Source organism: Silurus meridionalis, chromosome 2, assembly GCF_014805685.1.
Source record: "Silurus meridionalis isolate SWU-2019-XX chromosome 2, ASM1480568v1, whole genome shotgun sequence".
Taxonomy (NCBI): Eukaryota; Metazoa; Chordata; class Actinopteri; order Siluriformes; family Siluridae; genus Silurus; species Silurus meridionalis.
Genome location: NC_060885.1, coordinates 10,348,253 through 10,371,131, shown reverse-complemented (window position 1 = coordinate 10,371,131; position 22,879 = coordinate 10,348,253). Strand labels below are relative to the sequence as shown.

Sequence of the window (22,879 nt, the reverse complement as noted above, 5' to 3'; positions counted from 1 at the left end):
TCACTACTACTCATGTTTCAGTCAAATCCTCCACTAACTCCAATATGAGACAAAGGAACACATAATGAGAGAGAGAGAGAGAGAGAGAGAGAGCTTTCACTTTCCTGTGCTCACACCGCAGCTTGATGTCACGTCTCACTAGTGCATTGCATCAACTACCGGATTTAACAAAACAAGGCGCCTGTTTAACAATCTTTACACCAAAGGTCAACAAAAATATCTCCACATACACATATAACTCGAAATCATCCTTCCATACCATGCATGTACATACTGAATGCACTGTCTATTTGTATTATAGAGAATCCAGACACGTGCACTGTGTATTTTATATAGAGATGAGACTTAATTATAACATTGTGTGCGCTTGTAGCAAAAAAAAAAAACATTTCACCATAAATGATCTGTAGAAGAAGGTTGTAAGGATTTGCGGGGTGCTATTAAGCTTCTGTCTTTTCTTTTCTTTTCTTTTCTTTTCTTTTCTTTTCTTTTCTTTTCTTTTCTTTTCTTTTCTTTACTTGTATCTCTGTTCATCCACCAGATGTCGCCATTGTGCCCCTGTGTCTCTATTGTTTCTATTGGCTCCAGGCCTGTCTTGATTTCCGGTGTAAGTTCGTTATTTTTTTTTTGCTGTGCTATTTCCAGAAAAATTGTATTTATTTGTTTTCCCTAAGTTCTTAGGATTTTGGTTTTTCCCTTTTGAAGTGTGGAATTACTTTTGCTCACAGCAAATTTTGCCTTTATTAATACTAATTCCACTTTAATTTTTTTGTGTTTTTTGAACTTTCTGGTAAACAATAGATTTCGCAACCTGTTTCAAGCAGTCTCTGCACTTGGGTTCACATACCTTCTGTAACAAATTGTTAGAAATCCTGTCTCTATGCAGGCAATCCTAGCTCATGTCCTGTGCCTAATAAAGTGGCCAGAATCAGACCAGGCCAATTTTCTTCTACATGTAGATTGGCGTGTTTGGGTTGCTTACCCAGGGAAGAGAGTATGCAAGGATGCATTATAGGAGAATGACAAGCCAGCAAAAGCAGTGTGTTGTTCTGGGTAATGTTCTGCTGGGAATCCCTGGCATTCATGTGGATATTATTTGACTCTTATCACCTACCTAACCATTATTGCATATGAAGTACACCATTACTGTCTGATTTATACAGACAGTGTTTGCAGCACTCAAAAACCCTATCAACACGTGCATTAATAATACAGCTATACAAGCTTGATCATGTTTAACTGATACTGAGGTGTTTCTGCATTAAGTATAAATTTAATAATTTTCAGTCACTCAGTGATACAGTAAAGTCTCTATTGGCATATTGTATGTGTTTAGAATACGGCAGAGTTTTTAGGGAGACTCTTCAGGGAGCACCACATGCACAAACAAAGAAAGCGAAAGAAAGAGCATGAGAGAGATCATGACCACGACCAGAGATCATGGTGTGTTTTATAGAGAACACACAAAACATATACTGTATATAGTATCCAGAGCTCTAGTTAAACCTCTTAGACCTCTGGAGCTCTAAGCCTATACACTATTATACAGTGCCCTATCTTAAAAACATGTAAAGCAACTGTCAAGGGAGCCGACATGTCAAATTCCTGTGTGGAAAAGCCCTGACCAGTCCGTCCAACGTCATGATTTGGGAAACCAAACTGCGTCAGATAAAGTAGTGCTCCTCAATGACGTGTTTGTTTTTTTAGCTCTCAGTGCAAAAACTATTTTGAAACATCTTCCAGTAGATTTGTGTCCTAATCACTGGGTTAATGTGTAACTTTGCGGACAAGCCGTGATTTCAGAGGTTTTAAAATCTGATAGCAGCTCAATGCAACTCATTTCAGCTGGAGATTCAACAGCACATATAGTGTCACGGTAAGAAAAGCTCTTTTATCATAAATATATATATAAATGATTATCTCATTATATGTAACACATATCTGCATTTCCCACATTCATTAATATAAAATATATTACTCAAAAACACATCAGGAAATAGCACTACATAGTAAAGCTTTTATCTAAAGTATAAAATAAACCATATATAATTTAATATGTTGTATAAAATATTCAACTTACCTATATTGCATTTTAATAATGTGCATAACCCCAGAAGACCAAGTCACTTCAAATGTGCAGTAATAATAATAATAATAATAATAATAATAATAAAAATAAAAATAATATTAATTTCAAGACTCATTTAAAATAAACAATTATTTTCTGCTTAAGGTCTACACTCATTTAGACGTGCTTAGTCACTTATCAATGTTGAGGGACAGATGAGCATCCCAGGCCCAATTCATAAGATATCCTCAGTCGTAAATGTTTCAAAGGAAATAGTGTGAATACAGTCTGCACATTATGCTGCCTAAAACCCATAGATATCAACATCTCTCAGCCATTTAGCCATCAATGAGCTGTGTGAAGCCAGATTGCTTTACAGTATGAAAGCTCTGTTTTAAACTTTAGACAACTTTTATATTTAGAAAAGATCTTTTTCATTCATGTATGAATTAACATGAGTGAGCAAACTAGCTAAGGAACCCTTAAAAGAATATGGGGAAATTAGCATGTCAATTAATGTTATTTTCTAAATACTGCTTCAACTTACCTACAGTAGATAATGTAAGTGTTCAAAAATGCTTTTTTATGGTTGTGTTGTAGATATAAAAAAAATCCTCAAGTAGTTCAATAGAAGAAATTCAGTAAAAGAACTTACTGACTCTTTTTGAAGTAATTTTCCTAATCTTTTTCCACAGCGTGGTTTTTTTTTTTTTACATGTAAACCAAACAACACTTGAGTCATATTTGTTCCTCCAATTGTTTACTCTGAGTGCTGTGGGTTGTGAGGCTCTGCTGCCAGCTTGGTCATTGACCTAGAACATGGCCCACTATCACACAAGAGTGGGAGAAGCACAGATTTATTAATTTTTTTGCAAAAAAAAAGCACTTATTTAAATTAATTCTCTGTTGAAAGTAAAATCTACAGCTTTAAGTCCTTCAAATGTAAGATAGAATGATATTTTAAGATTCAAATTTGCTTTTAGAGTTGAAGCAATTATGTAAATGCACTTTGCTAGTACATTTCAGGGTGGATGTACTGGGTGGAGTTTTATCATGATTGTATCATCGGTTGTATCATCGGTCTCATTTATAAGTCGTTTGAATTGTAAAAGCCAATGTAAATGATTAAAAAGGATCTAATTACATTCCTGTTTAAAGAACATGCTCCTTACTTCCAAATGCTTTTTAATATCCAGTCAAGTAAATACCAATCATCTTTGCACAGGAGCTTCTTGGACAAACTTGCTTCTCATAAATCAAGTTAGTGTTAGACAAATGCATGATTAACAAGAAACAAGGTACTGTAGATGTAGTCAGATTTCTATACACATTAAACAATAAAAAAATTTGCATAAAATATCACAAACCCAATCCCTAGCCCTAATTTCAACCCAAATTGTGTTGTGCAAATAGTCACTCATTCTAAGAATATACTTAAACATTTATTTGTGTACAACAACTGGAACTTTTCAGCTTTTACTTTTTATTACATCGACTTTTAATTCTATTTGAGATAACTCATGCTTGTTACACTCTTATTGACTGACTGTTTTAGGTCCGGTCTGAGATATTTTGGCAAACTACCAAATAAGATGAAACTGTTTCTTCTATTGCTCACCTGGTTTGCAATGGGAACGGCCAACCGTGTGTATATCCATCCCTTCTCCCTTCTTGACTCTGGAGATGTAACCTGTGAAGTCACCAGCAGTAAAGACAAGTTTCCTTCAGAGACCACTCATTCTCTGCCTGCCATTCAAGACAGCACAGAGCCGGATCCCCGACCTGCAATCGAAGAACTAAATAACCTCACCCAATGGACTGCTGTGGTGGCCGAACTGCAGAACTCTCAGGGCCTGCGGATGTATCAGGCACTGAGCCGCAAGCAAGGGAACTCTAATATACTCTTCTCTCCCTACACTGCCTTTGGTACCCTGCTGACATTGTACCTTGGAACCTCCAAGAGTACTGCCAGTGACTACCAGCAATTCTTGGGACTCCTCTGGAATACTGAGAAGTCTGGTTGTGTGAAAGTTATAAATGGACACAAGGTACTGCGTGCACTTAAAGCCATTAGTTCATTAATCGACGGACCTAACGATGAGCTCAAGACACTTGTTTGGACCTTCGTAAGCAGCGACGCCAACTTGTCCAAGGACTTTGTGCATGGCATTCAAGAGTTTTCAGAGGCCTCTTTTATCCGAACAGTGAATTTCTCCCAGCCAAAAGATGCTGAGGCACAAGTAAACTCGTTTATTCAGAAGACATCCCACAGCAAGGTGGAGAACCTTTTTAAAGATATCAGCCTGTCAACAAACCTGCTGTTTGCAACCTCTGTGCATTTTAAAGGTGGGTGGTTAAGGTAATTTATTTTCAGGCATCTTTGTATTAGAGTTTAAGATCAATGACAAACTGAGACCCTGGTAAATATTTAATGTCTTCCTAGACTCTTAGAAAAAAAGGATGCTCAGCCATTCTTTAGCTGCTCTAGATATTATAGATATACTTGTAAAAGGACCAGAATGGTAGTACAGAAGGTAGTGTTGTTGCCTCACAGCTCGGGGATCCCCAGATTAAACCTCAGCTTGGGTCTGTGCAGATATTATATGCATGACATTTCTGTGTCTGTGTGGGTTCTACGGTTGCCTCCCACCTTCTGAAAACATGCAGACTGGTGTATTGGTTTCAATAAGTTGCCCCTAGGTGTAAATAAGTTGGTGAAAGTGCACCCCAATCAAAAGTGTCTGTTTTTAGTGAAGGATACGAGCACTTCTGCTTCTCTATCTGGATGCAGGCAACATCCTACAGTCATTTGGTCCTAAAAATGTATTGTTAGATGGCGGCATAGATGCTTTTCTGACTCTCAGGAAATGTGTAATTACTTGAAATGTTATAATTCATAGGGAACTGGAGAAAAGCGTTCCAACCTGAAAAGACAACTGTACAAGACTTCCGGATTGATGAGAAGTCCACTGTGAAAGTACCTCTCATGACACACACTGGTGACTACATGCACTTCAGTGATCCTAAAAAGTTGTTCACTGTAGTCAAACTCGGCCTTGGCAAGCAGACCTACATGCTATTGGTGCTCCCTAGTGAAGAAGCCAAACTTCAAGACATTGAAACTCAGCTACAGACAGACACCATATCTACATGGCATAAACATCTAAAGGAGCAGTGAGTATTTTCTGTGAACAGTTTGTTGAGTTAGTCAGGGTAAAACAGACCAAAGTATTCAAACTGATGCGAGCTGAACACTAGTTCAAGGTTCAGTCCCTTAGCACAGAAGTCGGCCTTGAGAGATCAATAATTCAGAGGATAGTGTGACCTTTTGTCCAATGCATAAACATTCACATGTAAATCTAATTTTTTATTTGCCATTTTGTAGATACCTGGAATTGTCCCTGCCTAAATTCTCAATGACAGCTGTGACTGACCTGAGATCACTGCTATCTGATATGACGCTTGATAAATTGCTGCTGGGTTCTGATGCCAACTTTCAGAGACTCAGCACAAAGAGCAATTTCACTGTCGACCAGGTAAATCTTTTATGAAATAAAGTGCATGTTACATCAAACTACACAATTCCAACTATAGTTAATCTACTTCAGTTTCTCATAATCATTAGATTTTCTTCAAATGGAAGCCTTTTAGTTGGACCTGTATCTGGTTTCAGAATTCTGCATTACAGATTTAGCTGTGATCATCATGGACTCAGACTTCTTTGGAATATAATTGCAAACACATTTTAAACATTTCATTTTACCTCTATCCATTGTGTGACAGGTGATCAACAAAGTGCTTTTTGAGATGTCCGAGGAAGGAAAGGAGGTTCCGAACAAGTCTCTGGATGAGCGAGTGCCTCTTAAAGTCACCATGGACAGACCGTTCCTTTTTGCCATTGTAGAGGGCAACACTAATGCTATACTCATGCTGGGAAGGATACTAAACCCAAACATATAAAGCACAGTTCAGTCCCAAATAATATGTAATATTATTGTATTTTCAAGTCATATCTTCATGTAACTAAGCATAGTTTATTATAACATAGCAAATGTTTTCTATATTAAAGATGTTTGAAGTTAGAAGTAAATAATAAATAATATTAAATAATAACTGTCCTCACAACTGCATAACAGCAGGTCCATTACTTTCTTAAAAACAAAAAACAAACAAAAAAGTTCATATATTTATATATCTCATCTATTCTAATGTCATTACACATTTCATAGAATTAATTTCACATATTGTTGTTGGACCTTTGATCAAAAGCTTGCGAGTTCAGATCTTAGCTGTTCAGGAACTTTGATAACCCTCAACTTTTAATGAGCTGAGAATAAAGAATAAGAATAAATAGGAAATTTGGTATAAGGGCATCTGCCAAATGTCATAAATGTCAATGTAATCGTGAATTCCAGCATTAATAAACCATAAGAATTACAGGTAGAAAACTTGATTGGTTTTATTTGATTATAAACAAAATAAGCAACACCTGGACAATTCATATTCATAGCAAAATGAGCCACAATGACTAGTGTACTCCATTGTGCCTCATAAGCCAATATTCAATAGGATTATCTGCTCACATAGCTATTCGTGTATTATCCAATCAGCTAATCATATGACAGTAGCACAATGCAGAAAATGAAGGACAGGGACTTTAACTGTGGCATGGCTGTTGGGGCCAGACATTTAAAAACGGCTGATCTCCTGGGATTTTCACACTGTTTATACAGAATAGTGTGGGAAAAAATGACAGTGAGTGCAGATATGATTTGACAGGAAGGGGACGGTAACTCAAATAACACAATTTTCAACAGTGGTGAGCAGAAAGCCATGTTGGAATGTAGAATGTGTTTGATTTTGAGGCAGAACAGCAAAATACCACATGCGCTCAGGCAAGAACAGGAATCTGAGACTACAATCGGTATAGGTTTACCTACCTGGTCTTTTTCCAGTTTTTTTTTTAAGTTTATTATTGTATTCCTGTCAGTTCAAACCATTCTCCATGATCTATTTCCTCAACAAAAAGAAGTATCCTACAAGGCTATAACACAAGCAGCAATGTGGGCCATAACTTTCTAAGCCTTTTATTTTCAAGGATATGTTGAAAAGTTACAGTATTTTCAGCCTTATCCAGTAGAACATGTCTCTGATAACAGTATGTTGACATGAAATGCAAAAAGTCACATTGGGGTGCTGAGCTTCTATTTGGCAACCTGGCTCAGAGAAGATACTGTGGCAGAAATTACACTTCATTCATTCTGACACACAGTGTTAAATTTTATGACATAATCTCCAAAACAACAGTCACAGGCTGTCAAAGCAACTGCTTATGTAACTGTGTATTACAGGTTACAACACACAGTACTTTCCAGTACATTCCTTAATATAAAAATGATTATATTTAGAATCATTGCATATCATTATGAATCCCTTATCCACTATTATTTAACATTAAAATTCCCTAATTATGTCAAAGGATTTAACAATAAATAACATTTGACCAAAAGAACACATTCTTGTAGTGCTTTATCGCAGGCAGATCTCTCAGTTTAAAGCGCTCGATTTTTACATCTCAACTTCACTGAGAGCAACATGGCTGTCAATCAGTGGGGAAGCCTTTTGTTTCCCCCCGTAACCTTTGTGAACACCTGCCCAAGCTCGGTAAAACAGGAGTTTCCCGTCGACCTGAAGGACGAGCCCTAGGAACCAGCCTGCTCTGCTGTGGCGAGATCCCGTGCCTCGCGCACCAAGTCCAGCAGAGCGGAGAACATGGTGATGTCGCTTGGCTGGAGACCCATCTTCTCAATCTGTTAAAGGAAAAAACACCAATATGTATGTGTTATAAGCTTAACTAGTGACCAACCTGGGATTTTAGTAGCATGCCTGATTTAAAAAAAAACAAAAAAAAACATAACTTAAATCACAATGAACAGAACATTAAGCTTTTGTCTGCTTTGCATCTCACTCAATGTCCATACTGTGTTTTACATAATAATAAACCGTCTACAATTGCAGTGAACGATATTTTCACCAAACGAAAACATAAAATATAAAAATAAGACAAAAAGAAAACACAATTATGATACACTCTGAAAGAAAAACATTGGGTCTCTACCACTGGGATTTACCAGACAAATTATGTTAAGTACCAGAGTTACAGGTAATTGTTCATTACCTGAATTAGTACCAATGGTTGCCGTTTAAATCAATGGTTGTGTGAACACACTGAACACACACTCCTTACACTGAGAACATGTGTGTGGTATATTGAGCTGAAGTTACCTGCTCTCCGAGATACTCAACATCCAGAGCCAACTGCAGGCGGATCTTGCTGTCGTCTGAGGGTCCGGAGTTGGCTCCTGCTGTGCTTGTTGTGGCGGTTTTTCTCGCCTGTTTCAGCCTCTTCAGACTCTCCTCCATCTTCCGCACAGAGCTCAGCACGTCAGATATGGTCTCAAAGTATCTGAGATAACGTTGAGATATGTTATTAACACACCGTATCATGATGTATTATGAACTTGTATACTTGCATTGGAATATATTTAGGTACTACCTGTGAGTGCAGTCTGAAAGTGCAACACGGAGCCACTCGTGGATGATGGAAAGCTTCACCACGTCTGTGGAGTCAGTGAGCAGCTGATGTATGGGTTGCAGAGCATTATCCATATAAGCTGAGGCTCTGGTGGGTACCTCCTGTTAACAATGAGGAAATAAACAAATAAATATAAGCAAAGCAAATTCATTGACATTTAAAAAAATCTAACATGGACAAGGGATAAATATTTTACTTGCTAATACTTTTGCAAGTGAAAGAATAAATAGCTTAATTTGCCACTTCATAGCCATTAATAGCCATAAAGGATTTCTCCAACTCTGATCCTGGACTGCAGGATCCTAAACAGTTATTATTTCCATCGCTCCTTCACAAGCAATCAAACTGGTCAGCTGAATCAGGTGTCTCTTAACGAGGGTCACCAAACTGCTCCTGGATCAGGATTAGGAAACCCTGTACACTAGTCATTATTGTGCCCTGTTCACCCGATCAGACCTTATTGGTTCTTCTGTAGAGACGTGGAACTTCTGATGCATTTTTCAGGAAGCGGAAGCTCCTCTCGGTCAGGTTCTGAGTCATCCTGCTGTTCAATGTTGGGATGCATCCAGCCAAAGCCGCTTTAGAGTCACCCAAGGCATCTATAGTTTACAAGCGGAGACAAGATATAAGCAGATGTTCCAGCTGAGTTCCAGTTCTACCATTGTTATGTAGGGCTGCAGCCATTATTTTAGCAGCCAAGTATTCTACCGATTATGCCATCAATTAATTAAGTAATCAGATGGGAAGTACTTTTTCTTTATTAAAGAGCAATAATAAATATACAAGAGAAAATAAGACAGGTGTCTTAAAACAAAGTAATGTGTTTCTTTTTTGGAAAAATGAGCATTTTATTGCTGAAATTGCACACAAGAATATCAGTGAAAACTAAACCTATTTAATTGCTTTATTACATGAATATGCAAATACAAAAATATTAATAAAAAAAAAAATCTAAAAATCTTTTTCAAATTACTTAAAAAAATGGGTAAATTCACTGTATGATGTTTTCTTTATGTTTTAGTTTGAAATGATCCCATATCTTTTCCTCGCCCCTCACTTTCTCCCATTTCCTCCATTTTCTGCTACCTTCAGCTCCACCTCCTGTCTTTTACTCAATGCCACTGTCTCTAAACCATACAACATCTCAGGTCTCACCTCAGTCCTATAAACTTCCCTTTCACTCTTGCAGTCTTACAGTGGAACCCCGTTGTACAAGCATAATTCGTTCTTGAAAATTGCTCGTAGGTCCATTTGCTCGTACGTTCGAACTGATTTTCCCCATAAGAATGAATGTAAAAGTGATTTAATCCGTTCCGAGATCACATTCGATCGCTTATTTCTGCACTTAAAAAGTATTTGTAGCCTATTTTAACAAACAAATACACCGCAAATTACCGTAATGTAAACATAATTTAACACTTACTGTCAGGGAGCTCCCTGATTCTTCTCCCGTGCTGCTCGCGGGCTTACTAATCACACCCCTGACTCTCGTTTAGCACTCATCACCCAACCATATATAAACCCCTCATTCACCCTCACTCGCTGTCCGTTATAATCAATGGTTTGGCTGTACATGTCACGATTCTCCCGTGCTTGTGGTCAGCGGTGCGCTTCTCCTACGCACTCCTTTGGATATTACACAGACTGCTTTTATCCAGTTCTGGACTAGTGGACCACGCTCCCACCGCGCACCACTGGATTACTTCCCAGTTACTGCGAGTACGCGTTTTTGCAAAATAAAATTAGTTTGCTTTGACTTCGGCTTCCGCCTCTGTTTCTCGCATAACACTTACCCATGTGTTAGTGGTTGATTGCGAGTGTGAGACGCACACCACGCTCGTAACCTCCTCGGTTTCCATGGTATTTCTATTTACTTTCGTTTTCACAGCACTGATTTACTTGGGAGACATTTTTCAAGATTTCTAGTGAAATAAAAATATAAAACTTAAAGTTTTTGCTGGACTGAACAACGAGAGAGACCGAGTGATACATCATTAACCAAGAGACTGATGCAACCCTCTGCCGAAAACGGGTGAACCGGCAGCGTGGGTTTGCTCGTGCCTTCGAAATTTGCTCGTGAAACAAGGTAAAATTTTGCGAGCAAGTTTGCTCGTATCTCCGTTTGCTCGTACAATAGGTTGCTCGTACAACGAGGTTCCAGTGTACTCTTCTATCACAAATCACTCCTGTCACTCTTCTCCACCCACTCCACCCTGCCTGCACTCTTTTCTTCACTTCTCTTACACGCAATTCCTTCATTTCTCGCAATTCCGGATTCATTTCTTGTAAACACCTGAAGTTTGAAGCTGTTGGTGTATGAACGAGACCTCCTCCGAGTTCTCTCCAGGGATCGGAGGCTTAGTTCAATACCATGCAATTCAATCGATTGTAGACTTCATAGATTGATTTCATTTTCATGTGTAAAGCTTTCTGGCATTACATAGGTTTTGAATTTAGAGAAATAAAGTAAAATTGACAATAAATAAAGACAAAATTATGAGAAAACAATTTGGAATTGTGAAAAAAAAATTGAATTAGGCAAACTTTTTTTTGTGTGTGTGTGTGGCACAAAGGGAATTCGATAGTGTTTACATGTCCAGAGTGCTCCAGAGTTTAGCAGGTGGTGCGTCAGTAAAAACAGTCCATGAGGAGTTTGAATGAAGAAAATGCATTTTTGTATTCGAATTACTTGAGTTTCTCAAGGAATCATTTCAGCCTTATGGTTAAATCATATAAAACAAAGACAGACAACACTAACAGATACCTGATACAAGTGCAAGGTTTTGGAACCCAATCTCCTGCAATCTCTCCTTCACCATATTAGAGATTTCAGGAATCTGAAACCATAAAAATGAGAACATAAACAACATAAACACAGATAATCCCAGATTTACGATGGAGATGAGTTACAATGACATGACCTTGGCTACACAGGAGTCTTAAAGAATGGATTAGTATGGGGTGGTATACTGTAATTTTTTAATTATTACATTATATATATTTACACTACAAAAAAGTTTGCGGACACCTGGAAATTAAGTATGGTATATGCTCCACATGTTCAACATTTAGTCCCAATTTGTTCCTATAATTCCCTCCACACTTCTGGAAAGATTCGATTTTGGAGTGTGCTTGAGCTTTAGCTTTGTGATAACAGTTTTGGAAAGAACCACACATGGCTGGGAAAGTCAGGTCTCCCAATACTTTTGTCCATATAATGTATGTGGCAGAGGGGCAATTTTTACAATTTTGTCGTATCGCCATCATCTTTGTGAGATCGAAAAAATCGTAAGTCGTACCATCATAACTCGGGGACCATCTGTATTCATTATTAGGCAGTTTCTTTCTTGACCATTTCTTTTGTCTTAGAAAAGAGTAATAAACACTAAGGGTATGTGCTAGAACATCTTTAGGTTGTGATGTTCTCTATATGAAGGGTTCTCAGACTTTGATTACAGGAACAGTACAATAAATTGCAACAGACTGTGTCAGTATGGATTTATTTTGTGAACATTAGTATTAGTCAAAGTTGGTAATAGGGTTTTTTCTGAGTTACAGAAGTGTGGAGTAAAACCATTTAATTCAGTTGAGCAAGTCAAATAAGTCAAATCTACAGTGCATCAAGTCTGTGTACTTAGGGTCACAGCTTAGCTGCTCCTGAAAAACAGCCTATAGCATTAAACTGCCACCACCATGCTTCACTGTAGGGATGGTATTGTCCAGGTGATGAGCTATGCCTGGTTTCCTCCAGACATTAAGCTCAGCATTCAGGCCAGAGAGTTCAGTCTTTGTTTCTCATGGTCTAAAATCCTTCAGATGCCTTTTGGCAAACTCCAGACAGGTTGTCATGTGCCTTTTACTGAAAAGTGTCTTCCGTCTGGCCACTCCACCATACAGGCTTATTTGGTGGTGTGCTACAGAGATGGGTTTTTTTTTGGGAGGTTCTCCTCTCCCCGCAGAGAAGTTCTGCAAAGAAGAATGGGAGAAACTGCCCAAAAATAGGTGTGCCAAACTTGTAGCATCAAACTCAAAGAGACTTGAGGCTGTAATTGGTGCCAAAGGTGCCTCAATAAAGTATTGAGCAAAGGTTTCACATATTTTAGTTTTTTATTTTTAATTAACTTCATTATGGGGTATTGTTTGTAAATCTTTAAAGGAGAATAATGAATTAAATCCATTTTTGAAAAATGGAGAAATGTGTAAAAAGTGAAGCGCTGTAAATACTTTTTCCGGATGCACTGTATAAAAATTGACTCTATATATATATATATATATATATATATATATATATATATATATATATATATATATATATATATATAGCCCAGGCTACTAATGCTCTGTACAGTGTTGCCTCATTCGTACCTGTTCCTGTAAACGATCCACATCAGCAGCAATGAAAACCAGCTGTTTGGTGGACAGGACTGTAGGACCACCGCTCTCACTGTCTGCATCCTGAGAAGTACGGCTCGATGTGGAGGAGGCAGAGCTTGGGAGAGGTCTAATGGCTTCTTTGGTGGTATCTGAAGGTGAGGTTTTTGTTAGGACCTAGAAAAACACAAAGACAAGAAAGCAGAGAACAAGCCATCAGTCAAATCTTAAATCGAGCTGTTAAAAGAGAATAAAATGGAAGAATAAATGTCGGTTTAGGCTTTATCGTCTTTAGCTCTGTACCTCAGTGAGAAAGGTGGCATAACGGGAAAAGAGCTGCAGCGTTAGCTTCCAGAATCGATGAGCAAGAGGGGGCAGGTAGATGCGCTCTGCCCAACACCTGCATACACAGCTACATAACACCTCGGTCACCTGTAAACGGTACTGGCTTCCCACTACACACACACACACACACACACACACACACACACACACACACACACACACACACACACACACACACACACACACAAATCATCATTATTCTATCCTTTTGAGGACCTTCCTCTAACAATTATTAAAGCAGTTAATCCATACCATGCCAACACCTAATCTAATCCCAACCCTAATCTAAAATGGATCTTTTAACACAGTATTTCTATCTACAGAGATTTTAGATCCCAGATTTTAGATCCTAACAAGAAATATAAACATGCCCAGACACCCACAAAATAATTCCATTTTAATGCCAACACCTGATGTAATGCATATAAGAGTTCATTTTGGCCGAACGAAGCAGATTTCCTCAGGGTTGTTCTTTTGTGGGGGATTTTTGTGCTTATTCAGCATTTTATTTATTTTTTTACCACAAGACTACTAGGAAACCAACCTGGAGCTGCTTTTAATCCATCTGCAGTGGCATTTTCCAGACATCCAGCAATCTCTTTGTACCTGAAAAACATATCCAGGGCAAGAGTTTAATAAACACTGTCTTTTCAAATTTCTTCAATAGTGTTTGATTTACATCCTTTAAAGGCAATGTTTTTACACTTCTTTATTTCTTATTTTCACTGGCAGGCAATTTGAAATGGTCAAGTGTTTTTAATTACTCCTCCCCTTGCCAGTTTGGTCACCTGCCAATTCCCAAGCATCAGCCAGCTCTCCCTCTATCCTATCATAACTCCACGTGTTAATCCAGTCAACTGCGTCTTCTGAAACTGCTGCTTATGCTGCATCACAGCAAAAAGGGGCAGTCAGACAACACCAACAGCATTTCTTCCGAGACCTTCTGCGAATATCGATGTCAACCAGACATCACGCAATGTTAACATATACCACCTATTCCTGTATTCAGCAACACCACAAACCAGGCAGCATCCCTTTCATTGTTCATTTGATCTTCTGCATACATGAGTTCACAGAAACCAATAGCATCTAGCAGCTATTGCCAGTCTAATCAAAGGGTGAACAATTGAGATCCCTGTGTTTAAATGTAATGGTGGGTCACGTTAATGCATTTCCGAACTCATCGTCTGATTTTAGTCTCGCATCTCTTGTCCTACTGCTCCCTATTTAGTGGAATGCACATTGAGCATTGATTCTACATTCTAGGCACTTTCATTTTAAAACCTGCATTACTAAAACTCAACAGATGGAACAGTGTGTGTTGAGACTGGTTATATATTCAAGCAGTTGTACAGACAGTACATGTTTTTCCTTTTACCGGACAATTGCACAATACGCCTACATTTTACCCATTCTGGCAGATAGTCAGGTTTAGACGGATGGACTTGATAATAAGCCGAGGGTGGGAAAAAAAAAACCCAGAGCACAGACAATCTCACTCCTACACAATGATTGTTCAGTCTTAAAAATCGAATTTCACAAAATCCATAGTTCCAGATAGTTTAGATAAACCGATTTAATGTAAAAGTCTGAAAATCGCAGCCTAGGATATTATATATTATTATAATATATATTATAATATATACTTTTCCCCCATATTAGAGGTCCCGAAACACCTAGTACTGGGCCGTGGAAGAGTTGCTACTGGGTCACAAGAATATTCTGGGAAAATCTCTATATATATGACACTATTCTTTACTGTGTGTTTTGCCTCAAAAGTTACTTTAGTAAAGAAGGTAAGAAAAAAAGAAACAAGCAATGGTAATAACAGAGACAGCAATTGATGAGAAAAAGGGAAAAAAGGAAACAGCCTTTAACCAAAAATATCATTTGTGCCAATTCAAATAAGTGATAAATATTGTACAGTAAAACCCTATTGTACGAGCAACTAATAGTACGAGCAAACAAAGATACGAGCGCCCTTCGAAGTCACGAGCAGACCCATGCTGCCAGTTCCCCCTCTTTTAGCCGAGGGTTGCATCAGTCGCTTAGTTGATGACGTATCGCTCGGTCGCTCTCGTTGTTCAGTGCAGCAAAAACTTTTTTATTTTTATTTTAGTAGAAATCTTGAAAAATGTCTCCCAAGAAAATCAGTGAGTGTGGTGGGCGTCTCACACTCACAATCAACCACTACCACATGGGTAAGTGTTAAATTATGTTTACGTTACGGTAATTTGCGGTGTATTTGTGTGTTACAATAGCCTACAAATACTTTTAGAAATTCGAATTCGGAACGGATTAAATCACTTTTACATTCATTCTTATGAGGAAAACTAGTTCGAACATACGAGCAAATGAATCTACGAGCAATATTCACAAACGAATTATGCTCATCCAAAGGGGTTTTACTGTATAATAAATTACAATAAAGGACATTCCTTTTTTCCCCTATTATAATCCTTTCAAGTAGAAGTTATCAGCTTTCCTTTGTTGTTTATTTAAAATGTACACATTTTTCTTTACTGAATGACACAAAGAAGAGGAAGACCTGCTCGGCCTTACTCACCGCAGCTGAAAGTAAACAGGGAGGTTCCACTTGTTGTGGAAGCTTTGATATGACGGGTGTGCTCGAAGTCTCTTTACACTCGCCTGAGATCCGCACTGCCTCTCAAACTTCCGCACAAAGTCCATGCTAATAGAGTACCTCTGCAAGAACCACATAAAATGTGTGTGTATAAGTCAGACCTGTGAACTGATAGTGAACTAACAGTGATACTCTAAAAACAGAAACATGGATACACCATGTAGTTTGGGGTGGAATTACTTTCACCACATCACTGAGTTCGCCTTACTAACAAAAGAAAAGCCATTAAGACAATAATTTCACTTCAGCATCATATCCGGCTTCAAATGACACTGAAAATTAATAGATGGATTAATATGATGCAGGTTCTCAGGTTTGTGTGGGTTTTTTTTACCTCGTAAAACACATCTGGATTGCCTGGATTAAAAAGAGAAGGGATCCTGCCTTCAACGCCTCTAATGGTCTCCGGCCAGACAGAGTTAACAAGGAAGTCATATCCAGGAACGACGTCAGCTTTGTCACTAAGTATAAAGATTACACAATGTTAGGAGTATAATCTGTTGACTGAACATGTGTGTGATAGCCTGGGAAAACCATTTACATGCTTACATTTACAATTTCCTACTATATGAAGTTCTTATGCGCAGAGGTTAAAGTATTCTGATATACCCTCCGTTTTCTTTTTAAGATTAAAGGCAGACTGATTAAAAAAGGCAAGATTAGAAATGAGATAAAAACGATTTCTACATTGTTTTGGTGAAATGTATTTATTCTTACATAAATCAAAGGTGTATGTTAAAAGTAGAAAAAATAAGGGAAACATGTAACAGTTCCCAGAATATATTTTTATTAAGTGGTAGCTCAGTGGTTCAATCAATTCAATTATTTTTATTTGTTTAGCGCTTTTAACAATGGACATTGTTCCAGATCCCAGCACCACCAAGCTGCCACTGCAGAGCCCATGAGCAGGTCCTTAACCCCGAACTGCTTGTATATGAGATACAAAGCCGCTCGGAAATATAGGCATCTGCCAAATGCCAAACATGTAAATGTACAGATATTTGTTTAGTGTTACCAGAGTTGTGTCAAACAGATCTTATCCAAAACAGTCTTTGAAGAAAAGCTTTAACCAAGTAATAAAAAAAAAAAGAAAAAAAATTCAATTACCCTGGCTGCCAAAATAAATAAGTAAATAAATAACTAAAACATAAGACTCTGAAAGCTGCACTATGGCAGGATTTTGAACTCACAAGCCTGATGTGTGCTCTTCATCTAAAGTAACTCATGGGACAAATAGTAAAAGGGTGGGGGGAAAAAATAAACCATACATGGCTAATAATAGAAGCGATAAACTACACTGTACCTCGAAACAGTCCCTCCTGTGACCTCGCGGAGCAGACGGCAATGATGTGGCACAAACTCCAGAACCTTAGCGTACATCATTTGAAGGCTGTTAGGGCTGGACTTCATAAACTGTTCAGTTATGACCTGTGACATAAACATATTATTCAATATACACAATCCTATCAGTTATGCTGGTAGTGGGTTCACAGCTTTGTATTTAAGTGTGCAGCAATAGCTTTCATCGAATCATATCAATCAAATCTAATTTTATTTGTCACATACACATTCGTTCAGAGTGTGACGTAGTAAAATGCTTATTATGACGTGAACAGAAATAGAATATAAAGAATACAATAGAAAAGATTATATATATATATATATATATATATATATATATATATATATATATATATATATATATATATATATATATATATATATATATATATATATATATATATATATATATATATATATATATATACATACAAAGTATAAAAAGTATGAAAGTATGAAGTATAACTACAGCATAAAAATAGGGATAAAAAAATAAATATCCATAGATTTTATTTATATTACATTATAAAAAAAAATGCAAGAATAAAACAGAAAGTGATGGGTATGTATATGAAGTAGACATTGACAGTAGTCCAGATTTAAAGTGTCCCAGTGTGATTGTCACTAGTGTGTTTATGTTCTAATATTAAAATGATTTTGCATAGCTCAGATTTTTTCATATCAGAAAGCTGGGGTCACAGCACAGGGTCAGCCATGGTACAACACCCCTGGAGCAAATAGGGTTAAGTACCTTGCTCAAGGGCCCAACCGTAGCAACCTGGCAGTGCCGGGGTTTGAACCCCCGACCTTCTGATTGTTATCGCAGAGCCTGGACCACCACTTTATTTAATCAAGTCCGTGCAAAACAATAGCATGAATCTGTGTAGTCGTAGCGTATGAGCAATGAATGAAATATACCTCTTCCATGTATGGCTTCACTAAGACTTGTCCGACCAGTGTCTCTGCATCTTTGGTCTTGTCGATAGTGGCGTAAGTGCGCAGGCAGTGACGCACCATGGCCACGTTTGATGTTTGTAAGCCCTGAATTAGCAAACCCTCGAGGGACTGCTGCAGCATGGCAGTGATACCAGCAATCCTCTGAAATGCAAAATACAAACACACGGCGCACAACCTGTCATTGTCAATTTGTGCAAAATGTGTATCATTCACATTGTATGTCTGATAGATCTGGCATCTTTGATTAGATCTGTAGGACTTGCTTGATCTAGGGGTCAGTGACATCAAAAATACAGATACTGTGAAAAATCATGTTCTGATATGCTAAGAGATGTGCTATCCTGCCCTTTCACATGGCTATGATTTTCTAGTGTCACTGTGATTGACAAGAGAGAGAATTTCAGCCCTCTTGTCCAGAAGGAATGGTCAATTTAGCTTACTTGGCTCTCAGCTAATAAATAATGTGTGTCCTGTTATAAAAAAAATTGTTACAATTCTTACAATTCCCTTTTGAACGTTTCTTTCATGATTGTTAAATCAATGTCTCCTTATAGAAAAGAATGTGAAAGCTGAGCCCACCGGTCGAACTTTATCCAGCAGGGGCATGCCTTTGCTCTGGACAGCATGGAACTGCAGCTGGTTGAACTCGGTGGCGATCCGCTCGAGAATCTGACCCGCTACCAAAGGACTTCATAGAAAATCAAAAGATTTTACAGAACAGAAAAAGATTACTTTTTTTTTTTATGTGCAACAAAATGCTAGGTAGAAGATAAAATATAATTTCAAGCTACTAAAATTCAGTCATTCAGTCTACTGCAAAATTGCTTAACAAAAGCTGGCATTACCATTCTAATACTATTATTGCATTATTAGTACTATTATTAATACTACTACAGATTTCTTACAAGTTTTATTCTAGCTTACCTGCTTGTCTCAAGAGAAGTGGTGTCTTGGGCATTTTGCGAGTGTAGGATTTTCTCGATTTTCTCCACCGATCGAACCACTTGCATAAGTCTTAATACACAACCCTATTGTAAAAATGCAAGGAAATAAGAGCCACAAACATCATCAGGTTACAATTTACAGGTTACAAATTGATCAATGCTTTAAAGGCAAATCACCCAGATCCACACCTTTTTCTTTTGTATGTCGTCTTGCTTGGTCAACTGTGTGTCTATGGCTTGGATGACTTCGTTGACCGATGACCTCAGACTCTGTGGAAAAAAAAAAAGAAAGTGAGACGTAGCATTTGGAAAATATATGAAATTTGTATTGCAGAATTAAACGTTTGCATCGTAGTGCAAAACCGTGGTGCTGGAATACTTTACCAGCACTTCTTCTCGCAGCTGGCCGAGAGGGACAGAAAGCTGATTGAGAGCTTTATCCATTCCCACCTACACAAACAACAGAGGAAAAAGACACAAGAAACTGTAACTTAACACATAATACAGAACAATTAAACACCCACTGAAAACTATCAATAGCACAGTTTCAGATTTTGTGCGAGTTGTTTCAGTACAGGTGCTAAATAACAAGTGACAAAAAAATGCTTGGCTTTGAATAATATCAAGAACTCACATTCAGAGATATGTGGTTAAAATACACACACACACACACACCCACAGGAGAGTGCTATTTTCCATTATCCAAATACATGTGCCTGTGTTATCATCGAGTCAAATTCTCCTAGTGATAATGATATACTGTATTCATTTTTTTTTTTGCCACAATAAGTCTTAAATTCATGTTCAAACTGAAAAAGGTAGAGGACTTAACTTACAAGATTTGTGGACAAGTTGACAAAATCAGCATAATCTTTATTGATAAGCTCGACCATGGCCGTTTTGAGGAGCCTGTAATAGTGCTCCAGGTCCTGGCGCATCTCCTCCAGCTGGACACGCTTTCTGCAGTCCGCCACGAATTTATCCACGTCAAAATCATCCTGGAAATTCACAGACATGTCATTAAAACTCATCTCCCAAACTAAGGTTATCGCTCTTGCTGTAGAAAATTTGGAGAATTTAAAGGCAAGTCAAGACAGCTACACAAATGATGATGTCATTATTTTGAGATTTTTGGGGTAAATATCGACAATATCATGTCTACTCTTAAACTGCAATAATAAGCAAGCAGCAGTAATATGTTAGTTTCACCAATTCTGACCTCTTGCCACCATCACATAATGTGAAAGTCATGTACATTGCATGAAGCTTCAGGCTCATAAATATCTTATCTAATATAATATATATACACCCACAATATTGCATAAATAAAATCATGATTATTTTACACATTTTTTCAACACCAGCCAGATTTGAAAAGGTAATGCAAAATAATTTCTTAAAATAATAGTTCATAATATCGTTTTATTAATAATTTAAAAACATTTTCTTTTGGAAACAGTGCAAGATTTATACTTGTTAAACTACTTAAACAACATTCAAAACAACAAACCAAACAGTGTGTACACAGGGAATCAAACATTTTTAGTCACAACATTATATCATCCAAAAAAACGAGTTTTAGGTTTTATAATGTGGGCACATTTACACAAATAAAAGACTCATTTGCACAAATAAATGCAATTCACTAGCGTGTTTACTTACTGATCAGTGTCAGTATCCAAGTTTACATGTACACTTTTTTGTCATTTCAATTAAAATCATTCCGATTTAAAGATTCAGGGGACTTTTTACACGAGTCGTTATCTAATCCGATATGGTGTTTACAAGTGCCGTGCTTTCAGTCAGAATTACTTTGTGACATGCGCACATGTCCTGTTTGCTGCCTTTCATTCCTGTCAACATGGAGTTCTGTTATTTCTTATGCATGCTTTTTTATGCAAAGTGTTGCTCTTAATCGAACAAAAGTGTGAATTTGTAGGCATACTACTGCAGGAAGGTATGAGGAAAAAAACAGCGCAGGAAGCTGAGCTTTTTGGTGGTCGTGCATCTCTAAAGAGCAGCTCAATACCACCCCTACATCCTCCGAAAAGCAGAAGCGTGTGGCTGCAGGTCCGTAGTAAGGACTGGTGGGAACGGGCTGAATAGCTGGGATTTAGTGACCTGGAATGAAATCTAAACTTACACTTGAGTTGCCGGTCTTTCAATTTATGGGTCAGTCTTCTCAATAATGAGATTTAAATTCAAACAATCGAACAAAAAAAAAAAAGGGTCAAAATATTAAGCTTTTTATAATCATAGACAAATTTACCGGTCAATTAATCTGCAAAAATAAACAAGTAAATAAAGTAACTAAAGTATGTGATAGCTTTTCTCTTTAATATATTTTAAAGTGTTTAAGACTTTTAGGTAAACCTACACCCCAAAGAGAGTCAATGTCTCTCCACTCAGTAATGTTGAGCTTTAAAGGCTGAAAAGTTTTACTATTATTGTTATTATTAATAATTTTTTGTATTTTTTCTAAAGCCAGGAAGACTATATAAGACTAGGTTTGATAACTAACATTACTATCTCAGCTCTTTATTTAAACTGATCTGTCTCTATCATGTCAATGAATAGCTGATTTGTATCATTGTTATTATTATGTATTATAATAATAATTATTATTATAATCATAAGAAGTAAAGTTTTACAGCCAGTGCAGATTGATGACTAGTTCACTCGCTCGCCATGTTCACAGGATTACATTTTAAGCATTTTACCACACTTAACTAAAATGCTGATGCAATTCACATCGGTTTCACAATCTTTTTTATTATTATTTATATTAATTCTCAGTCTATAAAGTGAAAGGAGCACCAATACATCTCTCACACTTTTTTTGTGACGTGAGTAACTAGCATTAAATAAACACTGTGCTTGTCCCAAGCCGCCATACCTTCATAAACTCATCTTTGTTAAAACACAAAGAGTCAGGGCCCTTCGGTAAATTCATGATTCTTCACGTCGACGAAAATCAAGGGGGAGATCAAAATAAAAATAAAGGTCTTATCGCTTATATTCAGATGTTCCCCGGTTCATTTCTAAACTGAGACCAAAGAGCCTTCATTCACTTCCGCAAACATGGCACGCACCCGGATGTGGTCACGTGACACAAGCGGGGCTGTCGTTGTTTGTTTTTTTTAGCACGCGCCCTCTATCGAGATCCAGGAATAAAGCAGCAGCAACAAAAGCAGGGTCCAAGCTGCAGAACCAAAAGTGCTTTATTCTCTTAATATGAGTGCAAAAACAGAGCTTTGCACATTATATCTGGTGCATTTTGGAAATCTTTTTTATTTACACATAGCTCTGTGTAAACATGTACCCTTATATGTCTATCAGTAATTCTAATGCAACAAATTACAGCACGCGAAAGAAAGATGCATTTCTTGTCACATATGCATTACAGTACAATTAAATGATTTAATAAAATATTCCAGCTTTGAGTGAAGTGTTGGGGGGGGGGGGGTCCCCAGTTGTTGTGTAATTTATATATTTAGTTGCTTAAATAATCTTGGGGACCCCTAAGTCTATTTTTTATTTGTCATGGGGGTCCCTAATGCCTTATGATCCCCCCAGCCCCCCTTCAATTCAAGCACTGGTGGAAACTTGAACCC

The 22,879-nt window shown here is 37.5% G+C and overlaps 3 protein-coding genes across 5 annotated transcripts in view; 1 reads left to right on the top strand and 2 right to left on the bottom strand.

The window, feature by feature from the left end:
* The window catches only part of phactr2 (phosphatase and actin regulator 2), a 68,028-nt gene extending 67,923 nt beyond the window's left edge, over positions 1-105 (bottom strand). Inside the window, exon 1 of one of the 3 annotated variants that reach the window (XM_046868783.1) lies at positions 1-105. This exon is cut by the window's left edge and continues 116 nt beyond it. In XM_046868783.1, coding sequence (XP_046724739.1) covers positions 1-14 — 14 coding nt within the window. In that variant the 5' untranslated portion in view covers positions 15-105. The other 2 variants (XM_046868779.1, XM_046868801.1) reach the window with 2 other exon arrangements.
* A 1,589-nt stretch (positions 106-1,694) lies between these two features.
* agt (angiotensinogen) lies at positions 1,695-6,505 on the top strand. Its single transcript, XM_046875810.1, has 5 exons — positions 1,695-1,876; positions 3,624-4,414; positions 4,969-5,242; positions 5,454-5,604; positions 5,852-6,505. The coding sequence occupies exons 1-5, from the start codon at positions 1,830-1,832 to the stop codon at positions 6,026-6,028; spliced, it is 1,440 nt and encodes a 479-aa protein (XP_046731766.1). The 5' UTR covers positions 1,695-1,829; the 3' UTR covers positions 6,029-6,505.
* A 634-nt stretch (positions 6,506-7,139) lies between these two features.
* Positions 7,140-22,354, bottom strand: cog2 (component of oligomeric golgi complex 2). The gene is made up of 18 exons (XM_046875799.1): positions 22,162-22,354; positions 20,102-20,263; positions 19,650-19,715; positions 19,455-19,535; positions 19,246-19,349; positions 18,901-19,009; positions 18,283-18,462; positions 17,327-17,451; positions 16,358-16,484; positions 15,946-16,085; positions 13,924-13,985; positions 13,338-13,489; positions 13,029-13,211; positions 11,428-11,500; positions 9,120-9,262; positions 8,625-8,764; positions 8,354-8,534; positions 7,140-7,878 (listed from the first exon to the last, which is right to left on the bottom strand). The coding sequence occupies exons 1-18, from the start codon at positions 22,216-22,218 to the stop codon at positions 7,771-7,773; spliced, it is 2,193 nt and encodes a 730-aa protein (XP_046731755.1). The 5' UTR covers positions 22,219-22,354; the 3' UTR covers positions 7,140-7,770.
* Between the last annotated feature and the right edge of the window lie 525 nt (positions 22,355-22,879).

What these genes read in the sequence shown, in the direction of transcription:
- agt (XM_046875810.1), top strand. Translation starts at nt 1,830, where the DNA reads ATGCAACTCATTTCAGCTGGAGATTCAACAGCACATATAGTGTCACG. An exon ending in ACAGCACATATAGTGTCACG is followed by an intron (nt 1,877 to 3,623) that starts GTAAGAAAAGCT and finishes TGACTGTTTTAG; the next exon opens with GTCCGGTCTGAGATATTTTG. An exon ending in GCAATTTCACTGTCGACCAG is followed by an intron (nt 5,605 to 5,851) that starts GTAAATCTTTTA and finishes ATTGTGTGACAG; the next exon opens with GTGATCAACAAAGTGCTTTT.
- cog2 (XM_046875799.1), bottom strand. Translation starts at nt 22,218, where the DNA reads ATGAATTTACCGAAGGGCCCTGACTCTTTGTGTTTTAACAAAGATGAG. An exon ending in TCAACTTGTCCACAAATCTT is followed by an intron (nt 19,716 to 20,101) that starts GTAAGTTAAGTC and finishes TTGTTTGTGTAG; the next exon opens with GTGGGAATGGATAAAGCTCT. An exon ending in TGCTGGATAAAGTTCGACCG is followed by an intron (nt 18,463 to 18,900) that starts GTGGGCTCAGCT and finishes TTTGCATTTCAG; the next exon opens with AGGATTGCTGGTATCACTGC.